The sequence below is a fragment of the Colletotrichum fioriniae genome, assembly GCF_027942845.1.
Source record: "Colletotrichum fioriniae strain IMI 355084 chromosome Unknown scaffold_9, whole genome shotgun sequence".
Classification (NCBI taxonomy): domain Eukaryota; kingdom Fungi; phylum Ascomycota; class Sordariomycetes; order Glomerellales; family Glomerellaceae; genus Colletotrichum; species Colletotrichum fioriniae.
In genome coordinates, this window is record NW_027076845.1 from 1,929,009 (window position 1) to 1,947,852 (window position 18,844).

An 18,844-nucleotide genomic window follows, 5' to 3' on the forward strand; every position below is an offset into this window, starting at 1 on the left:
ACTTGTAAGTCATGTATGCCGGAAGCTGCAGGGACGGGATGGGGCCTACAGCTGTGCCTGACCAGAGTCCATGGTGCTTATACAGGAACAAGGGAGCGTGCGGTTAATCAATTATCGGGTTGATGCTGAACGGGGACGGTGGGTTGTTAGCATTGATCCTCGGACGAGGGACATCAAGGGTGGCAGTTGTATCTGACGGCAGTCGGGGGGTGAGGGGGATCCACACTGCCCACGTATCGACGAGCGCGATCCGGCAGGCCGACAGAGAAGGGCTTCCAGGAACTTACTTGGAAGAATCTGGCGCAGTGGCCAACCTGAGCGGAGAGAGACAAATAATCTCCGGACCAGACGAGTAATGGGCGGCGACGTGAGTGGTTATGTTTGTTGGGGCCAGGGGACGCGTAGATTTTTTTCCTTTCCCTTCTTGGGCTCCTTTCTCTTTCTGCTTCCTCTTGATCCCTTTCCGGTCTCTTTCCCTCGGGGACGGGTGGACGATGATGAGCGTTAAGGACAGCGGGCCCTCGCGATGAGGCTAGTGGTGGTGTATAGATGGAGACGGTAGGGATTCCCGTCCTCAGCTAGACAGCGCGGTTGAGGATCTTTTGTAATAAGAGTTTGTGTTGGGTACTCTGTATTTATATTGTATGTATGTATGCGAACGATCCACAGAGGCAGTAAAGGAGCGTGGTGAGTTTGCAATAATCGGCAACCTCGTTTGGTGCTTTGATGGCTGAAGGCGTGTGTGTGTGTGTGTGTGTGTGAGTGTTGGAGCGCGCAGCTGGTCGTCCTGGTTCCTGGCGGGATGAAGAGAGCCAGCTCCCGGAGAGTAGGTATTATAGATGCGAAGAGGCAGCCCCCTCGAAAAAGGAAAAAAAGTATTATAGGTTACAAGGCTCGAAAAAAGGAGTGACTAGCAGAGAATCAAGGGCAGTGAGGCCTTGGTAAGTGGGACGCGAAAGGAGAGCAAAAAAGAAGACAGGTCGAGGGGCGGTGCAGACGGATCCTGGAGGTATAAAAGAAGTAGTGTGGAAAAAGAAGCATCATCCATGAACGGACCAATAAGTCAGCACGGTCAGGTTCGGAACGTCGGTTGGAGCTAAGCCGGATTTCCCTGATACAAACCTCTTCCTGTCTGTGAACTTGGGGCCAGAGGCAGGTGTGCGAGAATCTACTTGGCCTGGCTCAGCAAGAGGGCAAGAGTTGCAGGGGGGGGTTCCTTATGGTGGTGGACAAGGTAACATCTGTTCGTCGATGTGGATGTGTGGGAGTAAGATGCCGATGAACCAGGGAGCGGCCTACTCCCGACTGCTTTTGGAAGACGGGGACAAGGATCAAACACGCCGACAGGGCTGTACCCAGATGACGGATGTATGCTCATAAACTATGTACATGGCACGAACTCGGGTCCGCGATGAGAGCGTGATGGGAAATATAGTTGAGGAAGAGGCAGAGAGAGGTCCGGATAGAGAGTATGATGGAAGCAGAGGGGAGAAGGGCTGATGGTGGTGTGGAGAGTCCGAGGGACTGAGAGTCGGAGGGGGGTGGAGGACCAAAAAGACAGACAGACAGAAAAGCCGAGAGAGAGAGCCAGTAAGAGAGAAAAAGAGAGATATGGAGAGTGGGAGTGAAAAAAAAGTGTAAGGAATAGCCCATGAACATGGCAAAACTAGCCAGTCAGGAAGAGAGCAGCGATGGGATGGAAAGAAAGAGGGTAGACGGTAGGAAAGACAATCAATTGCCATAACGTGTGGAGGAGGTTCACTTGCACCTAACCATGGGCTATGGGATACTTCCCTTCTCACTTACTCTGGAGTCTGGCCTGGTTCTCCATCCACTCATCCACCCATTCACTTCCATACGGATACACCTGCAAGACCTTGTCAAGACCCCTCCCCTTCTAGACCTTTTAGCCCCCTCACCTCCTCGTCCCCTCGCCATACTGTGCAGCCCACGGCGGCGGTGCAGCTGTGGATTTGTAGCAGAGAAATTCGTCGTGACGAAATACAGGACCAAACTTGGACCAAAGGTCATCCACTTGATCGCCCTGTATCGACGATAACCGCACTTGACGTATGAGCTAGAAGGGCACTTTCGGTGGTCTCCGACTAGGGCCGTCAGTTATTCAGGGCTGAGAATTGGCGAGGACCCTAGCGATCCGAAGGAAATAGTTCCCGAGGAGGTGGCTTGTCTCATCCCATACACCCACATGTGGCGACATGGCCCCAGGGGCCGAGGGCAGAGAGCAGAGTCTAGAAGAGGAGCATCGGGGAGGAAGAAAGTGAGGCAGCGGAATGGATCACGGCTACTGCTAGTGGCTTGCAGCCGGCGGCCGGTAAGTTGAATTTGCAGAATGTATGATTAGTGAGAAGTGGGCGCGGAGCCGAAACCACCTGGACTGGGCCTGATCTGGAGCAGGCCTCAACTCAGTCATCGTTGTTGGTTTCCTTCCTTTACGGTTTCCAGTAACCACAGGGTCACTGACACTCAAAATAATGAGGAATTCTCTTCTCCACCCCTTGTCCGTAACTCTACATACCCTTCTTCCCTCATCTCTTTTAGCGGACAAGTTTTGCGTTGCGTTCCAACCTTTCGCAGCGGAAACCAAGGAAAAGGCAGGGTTCACGGACGAACCTCAGTCCAGTATCGGAATGATACGATACGACTTGGTCTGGAGTGTCAGTAGGCCGAGTACGGCACGTCTGCAAGGTAAATCCGCCGCGGTACAAGGCCCAGTCCCTCATCCCGTCCCAGGCCAATGGGGCATGGGGGCCATGGGGAGGGGCCTCGGGCAGAGACTGCAGAGCGACTGGTGTGGAAACCTGAGATTTTACCCACGAGTACCTGGGGCCAATCAAGCTCGGGTATGAAGATCATGAACGAGAGTGTTTGGCAGGAGAAGCAAGAGAATCCTGACGTCGGGCTCTTGTTTTGGCAGCGAGTGCGGTGCAGGGATGACACCTGTTCCTGTTTTGTCAAATCCCTGGTTCCCCACATGATGAACCTGGCATCCTATCCTTTCCAGCAGATCCGCTCTCGGGCTTCTTTTTTCTTGTTCGGCCGTTGTGCCAATGGCGAAAACAGGAGCGGCAGGCATAAAGCAGCACAGATGTAGGTATGTGCTTCTGGGTCGATGCGTACAGAAATGTCAGTTTTCAGATAGGCTTATGGCTCGGCGACGGAGGCAGCGGCGGCTGCGGAGAAGGAGAGATTGCCTTCAGTCGCAGCTTGATTTAGCTAGCTGAGCTTGAGCTAAGCTAGCGTGGCTAGCTGCAGCATGCAGAGCACACACGGCTGGAGATCGGAGAAAATGCGTGAAAGGTTGCGGCGAGTGGATGACAGTTTGTTCGTCTCTCCATATGTCGTCTGTCTGCCTGTCTGTTGGTCTAGGTATCTGTCTGGCTGCGTTCCGGAAGGGCTGCAGGGGATTCAGGAGCGGAGGGTTGCCGAGAGGAGGGAGCCTCGGGACCATGTGGATGAGGGGGTCAGACGAAGAAGTTCCAGTCGCAGCTCCAGTTCCAGTTCCAGTTGCAGTTTCCAGGCCAGTCCATTTGTTGGTATCCTGAGGCGATCCGTCGAAGAAATGGAATCTTTGGGCTGTCTGCCTAGGATAGCGAGTGGATTCGAATGTTTTGGACATGGTCGAGTGAGAGGAGTCAACCGCAGTTGCTGAGCAGCAGCAGTGACTGTGAGCACGAGCCGAACATGGAGAATGTTCACGCGACAGGCATCGCGTCTCCAAAAAGGACGACACGCTGCCGCACAGAAACCTTCTTGTGCCTGGGATGCAAAGGAGAGGGAGACCAGACCACGCGGGTATTACCAGACCAAAAGACGCCTCTCAAAAAGGGGGAGGGGGGAGAGGTCATAGGTAGGCGTGCCCGTAATCAACAATTAAGGAGGGTATATGAGTGCGCCATGATGGAGCTGGGACGTCGTCAACATCGTCGACATTGTTCGTCGGCAGACGTGGTGGTGATGGTGGTGGTAATGATGGTGAGGGTGAGGGTGAGGGTGAGGGTGGTGCTGTTACTGCCGTTGCTGGTGGTGGCACGGAGCAAGCACGTTTGAAGTTGACTTTGAGCTGCCCGGCGGCGCAATATGATTTGTCGCTGAGGTAAGCATCTGCAGGGGGGTTGTTTAGGGGGTGGGAGGGTGCTGCACCTGCTGCAGCCTGCGGGTGTGTGGGCTGGTTGGTCTTGGCCTTGGTTTCTTCCTGTCCCGTTGTTCCGTTCCTGACGATAGTACGTACCCCCACTGGGCTCGTCCCCTCTCCCGTCTTTCTGCTTCTTGTGCGGCGTGCCGCGTGCCTCGTCAGACTCGGTGATGGATGCACCAGTGTGTGGATGATCGTGTGTGTGTGTATGGTGTGTCGTGCTGTAGGTATGGTGCGGCGTGCCTTGCAGACTGCAGTGTTGGCACGTCTACCTGCGAATATCCGTACTCTGCCCGTACTGAAGTTGTTCATCCATAGCTCATACGTGCCTGTTGCTCCAACCATCCATACTTTTCTTGAGCCTGAAAGTTACGAACGGATGGATGATGCGGATAATCATGATGGAAGTTCATCATTCTCTCATGCGATCCATCTCTCAAATCGACTGGCCAAACTTTGCGTCCTATTCGGTGCCGAACACTCTCAACGTTCTCCGGTCTCGATCCCGTCTTGTCCTCCGATATGCTCCCGCTGGGCCCTCTAGGCCGCCTTCTCATCTTTTGGCCAGTTGTTGCCATGTCTTTGATCTCATCCGACTCTCGCCTCGTTCTCACCCTGTAGCGTAGCGTAGCGTCCTCTCCATTCCGCGGGTCACTGGCCATGTCCAGGCGTTGACAGTGACACATCGCGGTACACTAGATTGAGAACCACGGTACGCCATACGGAAAACCTGTCCGGCTTCTGATAGTGGGACACTACCCTCTTGTACAGCGTGTCGAAATCCCACCCACTCGCCGCTGACTCGTGGTCGTGACTCGCTGAATTTGGGTCCGGCCTACTGCAAGTCCACCGGGGACGCGGGGGCTGTGCCAGGGGTTGAGCAGGGGCAGAAGCTGTCTCAGATCTGTCGCAGAACGACACACCCTTGTCTCGCTTCAGCCCCTCGACTGGGTTGACCGTTGACCGCAGTCCCTCTCTTTGCGAGTCTGTCACTGTCGCCATCATCCCCGCCGGGACGACCTGCCTCTCGCATCTTTTGCTTTCTCCGCGCCTTTCGTATGTCTCTGGCCCGCCAGACCTCATCTCGACAATCTTGCCAGCTGCCAGAGGAAATCAATCGTGTTGCTGCGAAGAACACAAGGAAACGGCTATGTGCCGTCTCGTCTCGCGCAACATCTTGATAAGAGGTTGCCAGTATGGAGGTGCTCGAAATTAGAATATGTTGCTAGATATCTTCGTGCGGCACTATCTCCCGCATCACCAAATAACTATTCCTCCCACACAGATCCGTAGTGCCTTGAACTCTAGCGATCCGTCGCCTGTCACCCCGTCTAAGATCGATCTGTCTAGCATCTGGATGCCTACCTCGTCTCATTTGCTTCCATACATAGCCGGCTGGCCCTGCATCTGCCACGCCACGCCTACAGCAGCTGCTCTCAAGTGCTGTCCGGCTTCATTCTAACCCTGTTCGCTTTCATTTGCACCTATACTTCATTTGCGAAGGCCATCAATCAGCTGTAGCACGCCCTGCTTGGTCCCAAGTCAGACATGTGCGGCGCTGTCCATGAGGTTCGTCCCCATCCACTGTTATTTCTTGAGAACTGTCCTCTTTGAGACTCTGCCAATATTTTAGCTTTGACGGAAATCAAATCAAGATGGACTCAAATTCAAATACGCCGCACAGATGATGGCGTTTGGGCTTTTGTATGAGACGTGAGACTTGTCCAGAACTGGTCATTTCAGGACGGAACCCAGTGTGAGCTCGGCTCAAGTCCACCTGCTTCGACGTGCCTTCTGTCCCGCATATCGTGACTTGTCCGTTTACTCAACCAATTCTTCTGGGTGCCGCAACTCAAACCTTTTTTCCCCCTTGACGTGTGTGCCTGCTGTACCCGTAGAGACAAGGTCGGTTTGGCTGTTCCGCCAAGAGGGTTCACCGGGGCTGGCGATCCAACACGTCTGACTACGCGACTGGCTGTTCCTCCTCTTTCCCCTCACATTCAACCCGAGTTGTCATTCATTAACACACCTGTTTGTGAGCCGCGCCCACCTCGCCGCCCGCAGCCTGTGATTCGCTCCATCGTCTGCTCTAGTGTGCACACAAAGTTCCCCCTCTAGGCACCTATACTACCACGATGGGCTGATGTGGATCATGGCCAAAGAGACTCGGGTTTGACAGCCATGGGTCGGGCTGAAAGCCGGCTGAAGACCAGCGTAAACGGGAAAAGGAACTTCGTGTTCCTGTATCTAAGAATCAGTCAAGAAAAGACCAATCATTCAGCAACTTACAGGCGACTTGGCGGCAATAACACGCGTCACGTTAATGCCTCTGGCCTTTGGTGCTCTATTCGTGCTGTTGGTGGAGAGTCGTTCATCCATATAATGGTCACCCGCTATAGCTCCTACAACCATGGATGTCCTTGATAGAACCCATAATGCTCTCGCCTAAGACGGTCGCCAGCTCCCGTCATCGCTATCCAGATTGCGGGCGCGACTTGACGCCCGGGGACCGCCATCCGGCACGGATTGTACACGCGTAAAGTGGCTCCCGCCTTCCATCATTCGTCGCTAGGAAGAAGGCCGTGTGCTGTTAAAGCTTGTTGAGCGAATCCGTTGGCGACAGTCTGCCCGCCGTAAATATTGACGTGGCGCTAACGACGCACATCGCTTGTCCGTCAAAAACTCTGTCGTAGGGCTCTGTGTGTTGTACAGCGTTAGTGAAACTTAGCGTTGCCTTCCTCAGTCGGGCAACGGTCGCGGGTCTCCATCTCGACGCCATCGTACGCCGTAGAGCATCTCGACAAACGACACTCCCGTTAGATCAGACGTGCGAATCTGAGAGCAATCACATACAAGGCCGTCTTTGACGATTTTGTCTGTGCGAAGATGCAACGTCTCGCGCCGGTGGCCTCCAAGAACCCCCAGTATCCGCTGGTCACCTTCTACCGAGCCTTCGATGAGTTGTTCTGTGGATCCTCCGGACTGGCCGCCGACAAGGAGTGGCTGTCCAGCTTGCATAATAACCTCGGACGTTTTGGGAAATTACGCCAACTCTCCAGCCGTGGCCGCTGTCTATAGCTCGGCTCTTATGGAGATCATAGACCAATGATGACGCGACTTTACCCCGCCATCGGTTGCTTGTCGACTTGTCTCGATACTGTGCACCAGACATCAGGCGGATCATTGGGGAGGCTGACAAGATCACATCTGCAGCCGCAAGGGGAAAAGGGGCGGCGAACAGGGTAGCGATGAACTCTTTCCAGTACGCTATGTTAGTCGGCGTTTTATCAGTCTTATCGATGTGTTTGATGTTTACCATAGCTAGAACGATTCCAGCTCTCTGACGGGACGGCTAGGAAATAACGTGCTCGACAAGGTAGGAATTCCGGCTGACGTTAGTGCAAGTTTAGCAACAACGATGGCAACGACGGAAATAGAAGGTTGGAAGTGACATAGACTGTGTTGGCCTTCGGTCTTGCACGCGCTGTTGCCACATCGTGACCCGGGCAAGTCTCGGTTTCTCAAAAAGAAAGTAACTCAGGCAGAACCACTAGCAGTGATCAGGGAGACAAATCGCGAAGCCGAAGAAACCTGCGCTAGCAAGTCTACTGGTGCGAGGTGTTAGAATGGATCAACCTGGGAAAGAGGTGAGTAAGGGTGAGGGGCCTAAAAAGCTAGGCGACTGATGCCTACAGTTGGAGACTGACAACATATCGCCAGCTGCACCTGGCCGAGATGGTGCAGAACAGCCGATGGCAAGGCTTCGAATCGATCCTCATCGAATCCACAAAGGGCTAGAGCTCAAAGTGATGGGCTTGTATTTGATAGTGTGAAGTTGATTGATACGGTGACACGAAAGACTCATGACTGACTATTCTAGTCTTTGTTGATTCTTCGCCAGACTTCTTGCTCGGCCGCAGCCAAACTGCCACCAGCAGCTTGCGCCCATTTCTTGGCAGTGTCCCATACTCCTTCTTCCGGTTGACTTTGATAGCCTTTTTCTGCCGATGATGTTACCGCAGCTTGGTGAGCAGCTCTTTGATGGCTACTGAATTCAGACGCACTAACGTCTTGCTGGTATCCTGGAGGGTGTTCAAGGCTGAGTGGAGGATCGCCTCCCAGTGGGACAGGTCGCGGCCCAGTCATCTGAGGTCCATTAGTAGTAGACGTGGAAGATCCTCGCAACACCGCGTGTGACATGGTTGGAGGAGGGATACCCATTTGTGGAGGGTAAGAAACGGTGGCAGTGGCGGGTGTTGGGGCTGGAGGCTGGTAGGTCTGGCCTGCCTTCGGCGGAGGAGGCAGAGTCGACGTGCCCGCTACCGGCACGGGGGCAGCACCTGGCTGGGGCGGCGGAGGACTGACATCATTCGTCTTCTGAGTTGGAGTTGGCCGCGGAGCAGGATATGCTTGTGCGGAAGCTGTCTGGACAGGGAGAGACGGGGCGGCGCCAGGCTGTGCCGGCGGGTATGGCTGCTGGCGGGTGGATGATGGTGCGGGTGCGCCGACTTGACTTTGCGATAACTCGGCGACGTTATGGGAATAGTCCTTGGCTTGTGGTTCCTCGGTCTGCGGAGTGGCTCCCGATGCCTTGGAGGCGTTGATCGGAGTGTCCTTGAAGATGGGAATGGCAGGCATGGCTGATGATGATGATGCTCTTGGCCAAGGTATGAGAGGGGGCTAAGCTGTGGGGTTTTGGCCTGCGAACGGTAGGAAATGTCTAGGCTATTGGAGGGTTTTAGTTGAAATTGGCGAGATCGCGAGCTTTCTCGGTGAGATGTGTCTGAAGTCGGCTCGGAGTCATGAAGCAAACGTGGCACAATGAGTGGTTTCCCATCTGGCAGGCGAAACCTTACGTGACGACGTCATTGCTTGGTGGTTGGGGCGATGTCAGGTGACTCAAGGCGAGGGACTGCCTACCATTTTGGTAGTCAAATGCCTTGACCTGAAAGGTGAGTGCGTAAGGCACCGATGGCCTAAGTAGACTCATTGCTGCCCTGGAAAGAAGAAGGGCGCATCGCCTTGAGAGGAGACAAAGTCATCATCGTAACTAGGTGAACAAAGAGAAAAGTAAACAATGGGCCACTAGGCACCTTACACTAAAGTCGATAGAGGAAGCTGCTGAATGTTGAAATCAAAGTCGCAGAAGCTGATGCAGCATCGCTTACGAAAAGCCACATCCTGGCAAAGAAATGCAATTGCAACGCGGAAACCTTCAATAAGTTGAACGGCTCCCGCCAAGGCTTCCGGGAGATGCTGGTGTCGAATCGTGTTGTTTGGAATCTTGATTCGGCGCAAGTCGTGTCAAGTTCATCCACTCAGTGATCGCTCATGCAAAACAAGCAACAGCTGAGCTGCAAAGCATCAAGCAACCAAACATCAAGGCCGAGTCCGAGCAACCCAGCTCATGACCAATGGTTTGCTGCTTCTGGAGCCGCAAAATGGTCTGCTACCGCGTAGTGCTTGGACCGTCCTGAGTCGCGAATCTAAGCTTCTTTGGACGAGAAAACGGAATCATATCGTTGATGACCTGACTTGACCTTAGCTGTGCCCAACTGTGCACTCAATGCAACGATCCCACAAGGATCGCCTGGTGACCATTATGCCAATGTGGTCAATAGAGCAGCTTGCACCAGACACACTTTGTGCCGCGCCAAGAAATGTGTTTATGTCGTAGAGTAGAGTCGAGACGTGACATGCGACGTGTCGACGTTGTTCATTTGGGCATACACCGCGCGAAGAAGGCACAGCGGCGGGACCTGACGGCATTGAGAACATTACATAATAGAGATTCCTCGGGCTTTTGTGCTTCCGCTCCAGCGTGCTGAGCCACAGGTCTTCCGAGATAATAACACCAGCCACATCTTTCTGCACGGGCCAGCGGGCTGCCAGACGCGATGGCTGGCTGCATGTAGGAGGCTGAGAGCTATCCGAACCTTGAGGCTGGCGATCCGTACTACTTTTCCGCTTGGAAACCCATAACACCAACGCCAGCTCGCTCTCTGGCTCCAATTCCGTGGAGTAAGCCGACAGTATGGTAGGGAAAGTCAGTGAGAGGGTTCTCCTTCGGGAGGGTAAGTGGAAATGCTTTCATCCTTGAGGGCGGCTCGCTGACCGTGTATCATAGGCTTGGAGAGAACCGACAATGGAATGAAGCAGACCAGCTGGCCAGACGTCACACCGATCAATCAGAAGAATTATTACACGTACGTCTTCAATAACAGACTTCCTCGCACTTCTTCATCGCGGCGATGCTAACAATTCTCCGTTTAACAGGGATTATATGAAGCGCGATGACCAGATTCTCGCTTTGCGACTTCAAGGCGATGCCACCCGCGACAGAATCGTTCAAGCTGCTAAGGACAGAGATCGTGCTCTTGCGCAAAGCGGGCGCGCCGAGGTTCCTCTCGTTATACCCGAACTTCAGCCTGACGAAGCACCTGCCGATGCCAATGCCGGCCTCGATCCTTCCAAAGTCATCGTCATTCATCCTGGCAGTCAAAACCTCCGAATTGGGTTCGCCAGCGACGCACTTCCAAAATCAATCCCCATGACACTTGCGACAAAGTTCCCTCAGACCGAAGCGGAAATGCATGAAGCGCTCCCCCGGCGCCAATTCGAAGCAAAGACACAAGACCAACAATATGGCGAGGAGTGGTCAAAGAAATACACCAAAATGTGCAGCGATCTCAAGTTGGAGATGCGCGCAAACAAGCGCAAAGTTCTCCCCAACTCCAAGGAACTTGTCTTGAACTACAACCGTCGGACCGAGCCTGAAATTATTCAAACACACAACGACCCCCTCCAAATCGACTGGACCGATATCAACAATCTCGACGACCCCAAGTCATCCGCGTCTTGTTTCATCGGGCATCAAGCGCAAAGAGTGCCAGACGATTCTCAACCTAAATTCAAGCTCTGGTGGCCCATTCAGCATGGACACATGAATGAGGATGAGTACCTGAACGCTGAACACATGTTTGACGATCTCGAGACCCTCCTCGACAAGGCAATCAGACAGGAGCTTGGCCTGACCAAGAACAGCACCTGGAGACAGTACAGCTGCGTCTTCGTCATCCCAGACCTCTACGACAAGAAGTATGTGGAGCAAGTGCTTCGATCTTGCATGACATGGTTCGAGTTCAACCGCGTATGTTTCATTCAGGAAGGCATGGCTGCTACGTTCGGTGCGGGCTACACTCAGGCCTGCGTCGTCGATGTCGGGGCGCAAAAGACATCTATCACCTGCGTTGAAGATGGCCTTTGCGTCGAAGACTCTCGGATCAACTTGAAATACGGGGGCTACGATGTGACGGAGACCTTTGTCAAGATGCTACTCTACGACAACTTCCCCTATCAAGACATCAATCTCAGGAGGCGACATGACTTTCTTCTGGCTGAGGAGCTCAAGATGAAGCACTGCACGATGGCGCAAGCGGACATTTCTGTCCAGTTATACCAGTTCCATCTGCGAGCCCCGAACCAACCGACGCACAAGTACCAATTCAAGACGTATGATGAGGTCATTCTAGCTCCTATGGGCTTCTATGATCCGGCCATTTTCGACAACAGCACCAAGATAAGAGGCCGGAGGAAGTTGCTTGACCGATCTTACAATGCATACGACGTGGATATCCCCGACGATCCGACATCAGCAGCCCAGTTTGGAATTCTGGCTCTCGTCAAGCCATCATTGAATTCTGCGTCTACCAATGGCTTTACCCAATCGCAGAACGATGTATCGACGCCGGTAAAGGAAAGGCTACAGCCGTTTGACTTCTTGAAGCGGGGCGAGAACGGCATCAACGGCACTCCATCTGGATCCAATGCTCCATCGCCAGCGCCGGAGGGTGTCAGCACGCCTGTGCCAGCCCCTTTCGTGTTTGGCGGAAGCAAGGAGGGCGTCAACGGAGGAAGCCCCGCCCCCCCCGTGAGGAATGGCGGTACACCGGGCCCGAACGGCACAGCTGTTCCACAGCCGCCCCCGGGCATGTTCGTTGACGCCTCTGCGCGCAGCGCCAAGGCCATAGCAATTGAACGCGACGGCGTTCTGCCCACTGCACCGTTGGATCTTGCTATTTTGACCAGCATTTACAACGCAGCCAAGAGTGACGACAAGAAGCTGCGTGATTACCTGGGCAGTATCATGGTCATCGGAGGTGGTTCGAAGACGCCCCAATTCACTGTCGTGCTAGAGGAGAAGCTCAAGGCACGGCGACCTGACCTCTTCGATCGCATTTTGGTCAGTCGAAGTGCCAGGGATATGGACGAGCAGGTTGTGACTTGGAAGGGGGCTAGCGTCTTCGCCAAACTCCCGGCCAACGACTCTTGGGTCACGCCCTTCGAGTTCGAACGACTGGGGGCTCGCGTGCTGCACCACAAGGTGCTCTGGTCATGGTAGATTGAAAGGACAACGGCAAAACATCTTAACGGAGGATGCGATCACGAGAAAGCAATGGAGTCGGGGAATGAACAATGGCACTCGGGAACTGGCATTTATGGAGGCAAAAGTCGTAAGGAACGTCTAGCAGCCACTGGCGTTTGGTGTCAAAACGAAAGACTACTTTCCGGAGTTAAACTTTTGGGGTATTGTGAGAAAGTGTATCGAAGTATCCGTAAAGTCGAGGCGATTGGTAGTCTCTCTCAAGTACTTGAGTTAAGTGAGCTTCATAAATCTAAACGTAGCACGCACTCACTGATCGGAATTATTAATGTCAGCGGCCACGGGGTCCGCACGGCAGCGGGTGTCCGGAAGCGTGTACACCGGTAATAATAAGGCGGTCATGACAAGGTCGTCGTTCTGGACTACCATTGAGGGGCTTACGTAAGGCGGCTCGACCGGAGTTTAGAGCAGCGAGCTCAGATCAGTCGATTCACGTGTACGAAGTATGATGCTCACCCAACGTCCCGCACCGGCACCCACTACCGCAGGTGCACAGCTACCCACCCACTTCTTACCTTAATTCACGTCTCCCTTGTGATCAACAACAACAACAAACAAAACCGCCCAACGTTCCTAGCGTCTCCTCCGTCCGCCGCGAGATGTAAGCTTGGAGCTGAACGGTGGTCTGCGGCAAACAACGAGAATCAACTCAATTGCTCGACGGAATACCACGGCGCTCGACTTTTCTACCATGGCGGTTCTCTCCCGATACCTGCCCTTCTCCGAGGCAACTACTACGCTGCAAGCAGTGACATACCTTCTCGGCATATCTCTCTTTTCTATTTCCTTCCTCGTCTTCCTCAACAGCAGCATATCCTTCGTTATTACCGACCTAATTGGCGTCAAGGATGGCGTCGGCGACATTGTCGGCACCCTCGGCTTCGTAGACGAGCTCGTTGCTCTCGTCGCATGTCCGGTCTGGGGTCTCGTCTCGGATCGGCTCGGTGTGAGATGGGTGGCTGTCATCGGGTATGCCGTCATCGGCGCAGCATTGCTTCTTTTCGTCCAGGCAAAGAATGTCTATCCGCAGCTACTCCTGGCGCGCATCTTCTTCGCCATTGGTGCTACAGCGTCGTAAGTGACCAACAGAGGTCGAGAGCCGGCAGCAGGTGCTAATATACTTCCATCAGCGCCACCATGGTAACGGCTATTCTGCCTTCATTGACGGACGATGGCGACAATCCCGACAGCTCCGCGGACACTGCGAATAAACCGACACATAACCCCCGCAACAGTGTGGCCATGTCCCTCGAGTCCGACATGACAATCACCCCGGCGCGTTTCCATGGTTTCAGCGGAGACGGACAAACCGCGACAGCGAGTGAGAGAGAGGAGGCAAAGGCTGGAAGGCCTTCTTCATTGGCGGGCTACGTTGGGCTATTCACAGGATGTGGCGCGCTGGTTGCGCTTTCCCTGTTCCTCCCGCTTCCCGCCCGATTTGGGGAGATTGATGGCATCACGCCTGCCACAGCTGTCGCGGACAGCTTCTATGTAGTGGGCATCGTGGCATTTGTGATCTCGGTGTTTGTCTTCTTTGGGTTGAGAAACCTCAAGGGCGAGGAAGGCAAGGGCTGGAGTGTCTTGTTGGGTTTGAAGACGAACTTGGACTCGGAAGATGAGTCTGAAGAGAACGGGTCAGACCACCCAACACGGCCGGTACGTTACCTAGTGAATATTCCTGGAGAAATTGCTGACGTTTTCCAGAAGGTGCTCCCGTACTTTCGCCTCCTGCGCGACTCTGTGACTCTCGGTTTCACGGATTCTCAGATCGCTCTGGGGTACCTGGGCGGCTTTGTGGCTCGCGCATCCACTGTTGCCATTTCGCTCTTCATCCCCCTTTACATCAACACTTACTATATTAGTAACGGCTTCTGCCAGGGCTCCCCGCATGACCCCTCGCCAGAGCTGAAGAAGGAGTGCCGGGCCGCCTACCTTCTTTCGTCAATCCTGACCGGCGTGGCTCAGCTCTTTGGTCTCTTTGCCGCGCCTGCGTTCGGATACTTCAACAGAAGACGCGGTCGTGTCAACTACCCTATTCTCCTTGCGACTGCTTTCGGTATCGTCGGCTACATTATCCTGCCACAGTTGCAGAGCCCGGAATACAAGAACGTTGATGGCCGTGGCGGCAGCCCCGCCATTTTCCTAATCGTGATCCTAATCGGCATCAGCCAGATCGGTGCCATTGTCTGCAGTCTCGGTTTCCTTGGCCGTGGCGTCCTGACTGCAGATATCCCCAAGTCTCAGGTCATTGACACGGTCGAAGACTCGGCAGAAGCCATGGAGACTTCACCAGAGTCTGCGCCTCTATTACAACACAATGCTAGCGTGGATGCCGTGTCGCGAGTGCGGCTCAAGGGCTCCATCGCCGGCATGTACTCCTGGTTTGGAGGAGCAGCTATTTTGCTCCTTACCAAGCTAGGAGGCTACTTATTTGACGCGGTGTCTAACGGCGCCCCGTTTTACATGATGGCTTCCTTCAATGCCATCCTCTTCTTTGCCAGTCTGGGCATTGATGCTGCTCGTTTTTACAGGGACAAGCAGTGATGGTGTGACTTACGAAATACACGTATTGTTATCTTGATGTATCATTATTGTGTCTGTGAACTGTCTATTTATTTAAGAAACATATATATGCTGTGCGGTTGTCTCCCATGAGCCCAGCTATATATCTAATCCTGGTTTTGTGCAGATTGCAAAATACTACCTCCCGTTTCCACGAATCCTGATGTTCTACCGTGAAGCCCGCCTGTCCGAGTCGAAAACCCCTGATTGGACTAATTCGCATTCGTCTTCAGCCACTGTCTCCTCTACGATAGTATCGAGACCACTAGCTACGTCGACCTCATCTTTTGCACGCTGTCGCTGCTCCTCCTCGGCGGCCCGGATAGCCTTCCAATCGCTCATCCGGATCCAGGGGCGAGAACGGCGTTTAGCCCGCTGGAGTCTGTCCCAACCCTCCTCCCTCTTGCGGCGCTCCGATTCCGCCAGCTTCAGGAGCTTCGGCGCAACCATGCTGACGACACAGAAGCAACAGAACCTGTAGATGAGTCTCTTTGCGAGCGAGGGGGGAAGGAACCGGGTGTCGTAGCTCTCTCCGGAACCGCTGCTCCAGAACCACTCGTCCACTCCGGCGGGTTTCGCGTCGTGGTACTCGTGATCTTCCGGAATCAACGACTTGTATACGAAGTCGTCTGGGGTTTCGTTCATGGGACCTATGTTGTCAACTGGTCGTTGGCGGGTAGTAGTAGCAGCAAAACCGGATGACGATGATTCTGACTCGGCTTCTGGCGCCGGGTTCCAGTCTGGTTCGGCGAGTGTCACTATCGCGCGGCCCTCGTCGCCGCACTCTGAGCAGATGGAATGTGACGGCCGTGGTATGCGGCGTTTGAGCTTGTTAGTGGCGCGGCGGAGGTGGTGGGTAAAGGCGGCGGACTTGCCGGGCTTTTTGCCTGCGTCTTTGCGGGCTGGATTGCAGAGTGAGCATCGCTTGCTGACGGTCCAGGGTCCCTTTGAGTCGTCGCAGTTGTGGATGTAAGGAGACGTGTTCATTTGGAGAGGGCTGATACAGGGGCAAGGTATCAGCGAGGCCTGTGTAAGTGAATGTATTCGTCGTGGTCAGTGAGTCGAGTGTATCATGAGGAGGATGGTCGACAAGTCCAGTGGCTTTTGCAGTACCTTAGATGGGGTTCTCAAGTGTTTCTATGTATTCATCAATGCTCGCATGGATCCGGACCGCAGGCCTGCTGCATTGTCTTTTGTAATGAGCCCATCAAAGACGTTGAGGACAAGTGCATTCTTGTATATTCGGTAACACAGTCACGGTGTTACATATCCCTCTGTATTGAACAGGAACATCGGTAGGCCAAGTCCTTTGTTTGAGGAAACAGATGATGCTTTATGGGTCCTCCATGACTTTCACGAGGGACCGTGGTTTTAAGCCTCAATGTTCCTTGCAAAGATTATGTGTTGAACATCAAGTCTCTTTATTGTGACAGACCAGTACCGTTTCTTAGCTTGTATTGAGGATCTGTTTCGCTACAAGGTCTTCACAATGTCGCCTTGCAAATCGAGTATTTTAAATTATCTGTCTTTCACTTATGTTCTATGTTCGAGGAGTACAAAACGGACACGATTGGAGTTTAAAGAACGATTGATGAGAATCTTCTACGACATTACGTGTCTCTTCTACGATCTTCGAGGCGACACTTACTTGTTGATTGCCCAAAGCTTGCTGCGAATCTTACGGCATTGGACTAGGGCCAAGATGATCGCATTTTGCATCCGTATTGTCGAGTTCCAAACTAAGGCTCCAGAGTCTTTGGCCACTACCCAAGCTTAGGTAAAGTGACCAAACCGGGAAATCATATTGGAAAGATCTGTGGCCACCGCAGTACAGAGAAAAAAATCTTCTTCCAAGCGCTACTGAAGAATCACGGGCTGAAGAAGTATGGCACGAGTATTGCCAAATGATGCTACAACTGTACGCTGGATCACTTATACACCGTTGGACCAGACTGACTGACACCTAAGATCTGTAGGCTTGAACCACTTGCATGTCAGGGCTCTTCTGTGATTGTGTCTTGAAAATCTACGTTGCATCTTGATAAGGACGGGCAATTAAGTACCTCGAACCACTGGTTTCCAACAGCACATATCACACAGGGTCTCTCACGCAAAATCGACTTCTCTTCGCTTTTAACCAGATCGCTCCCGACGTTCCCAATGTTCCAAAAGTGGTCACTGGTACTCGATCTTTCAAGGTATTTTTTTCGTTATCCTTCTCGAGCCAGAAGAACTGATATATTGCTTCTGGATGGCGACTCATACAGGCGTTGCCCCCCGAAATAACAAAAACACAAAGAAAGAGAACGGACAGACTTCTTGTCCGAGATGGCGTTCCTTGGGAACACCAGCAACGGGAATCGATGAATCCTTGCTACAATTATGTCCAGTAACGTCACGCTCACCCGCTACGGCTGGCTTCAACGTGTACGTATGGCGCTGGACGGCAAGTCGAGGACTCAAGACACATAAAAGAACCCAACTCTCTGAATTCTTGTCCCCCAAGAAAACAAGCGCAAACAGCGGCTCTTCTTCCTTCGAACAAAGCGTGATTTAGCAGTGGATCAAAATTACTACAGCTGCCTTCTCCTCGAGAACTTGGCTATGCTACCGACCTACCATGACTTTAGAACAAACCTCAGAGTGTAGGGCCGCCAAGCGCACATGCTCGCCCTCCTTGTATCCCGGCCTGTTTATGGTTCCGTAGCGAATCCTAGCACTATTGAGATGCCGTGGGGCTTAGCTCACAGCCGCCACTTATTTGTGGATTTTCCCGGTATGCCCATGTGCTCCCTTGTCGTATGCTCCTTTCGTAGGATGTCCAGCATTATTGACAGCCCAGAGCACATAGCATTTCAACCGCGTCGTAGTCCCAGTTTTAATCGTCTTCTAACTGCCCGCTCTGACGTATCTTCAACATCAATGACTTATTCGTCATGAGATACGATACAGCTATGGACTGTCGAACAATGTGCACTCTTACGTTGGAAAGCCGTCTCTTCCTCCCTTGCTAATTCCTCTTCTTAACTTGCGGAAAGCAACTATGACGAGAAAACTAAAGACATCGTCGATGGGGCATTTTCTCCATGCTCGAACTGCTTGGACAGAAACGAGAGATTGAAGGCTGCCCATGTGCTTGAAACTGTGTCTTCAAGGCATGCTACTTATATCAATGGGAGGTTTAAAGACACAGCAGGTGAGCCCGTTACCACTTGCCACGGGCCATAAATAAGCCCTGCGGTCTATCATTGTCTAGGTAGTGTTATGTTCAACGAAAGATATTACGTCCGCAGGCTTGCTACCAGACCTCACGGAGTAGGTTGTCCCAAGGTGTCTTGCAGAGCTTTAGGCGCGTTCAATATCAGACACCTACCCTCCACCTCAAAAATATTTTACTAAGTTTTCAAGTACTGTAGTCACACTTCCCGCCTCGACTAAGTCCCATTCAATGTTGATTATTCCACGCATAGCCTGTGAACGATATACAAACCCAACGGCCGATATTCAAAAATTCATTTAACTCCAGGTCCTGAATTATTTATTTTTTGCAGCTTTGGTTCCCGCGCTACTAGCGAATAATAGCGTGTCGCTCTGGGTTGTCTTTCCGTCAGGTCGCAGCGTATTCACTCTGGAACACACACAACCGCAAAGCTGTGAGAGGGTATAGGGCCATATGTACGGGCTGA

At 52.9% G+C, this 18,844-nt stretch overlaps 4 protein-coding genes across 4 annotated transcripts; 2 read left to right on the top strand and 2 right to left on the bottom strand.

Annotated features, from left to right (window-relative positions):
• Window positions 1-8,295: 8,295 nt before the first annotated feature.
• N0V96_007959 (uncharacterized protein) lies at window positions 8,296-8,791 on the bottom strand (the record flags this gene model as incomplete). Its single annotated transcript, XM_065758173.1, has 2 exons — window positions 8,296-8,299; window positions 8,352-8,791. 2 exons carry the CDS (start codon window positions 8,789-8,791, stop codon window positions 8,296-8,298), a joined length of 444 nt encoding a protein of 147 aa, XP_065613315.1.
• A 1,396-nt stretch (window positions 8,792-10,187) lies between these two features.
• On the top strand, window positions 10,188-12,554 carry ARP8 (actin-like protein arp8; the record flags this gene model as incomplete). The annotated part of the gene is made up of 3 exons (XM_053194350.2): window positions 10,188-10,227; window positions 10,281-10,359; window positions 10,430-12,554. 3 exons carry the CDS (start codon window positions 10,188-10,190, stop codon window positions 12,552-12,554), a joined length of 2,244 nt encoding a protein of 747 aa, XP_053048200.2.
• Window positions 12,555-13,287: 733 nt separating this feature from the next.
• N0V96_007961 (uncharacterized protein) lies at window positions 13,288-15,140 on the top strand (the record flags this gene model as incomplete). Its single annotated transcript, XM_053194351.2, has 3 exons — window positions 13,288-13,670; window positions 13,727-14,252; window positions 14,301-15,140. The coding sequence occupies 3 exons, from the start codon at window positions 13,288-13,290 to the stop codon at window positions 15,138-15,140; spliced, it is 1,749 nt and encodes a 582-aa protein (XP_053048201.1).
• A 186-nt stretch (window positions 15,141-15,326) lies between these two features.
• Window positions 15,327-16,145, bottom strand: N0V96_007962 (uncharacterized protein; the record flags this gene model as incomplete). The annotated part of the gene is made up of 1 exon (XM_053194352.2): window positions 15,327-16,145. One exon carries the CDS (start codon window positions 16,143-16,145, stop codon window positions 15,327-15,329), a length of 819 nt encoding a protein of 272 aa, XP_053048202.2.
• Window positions 16,146-18,844: the final 2,699 nt, after the last annotated feature.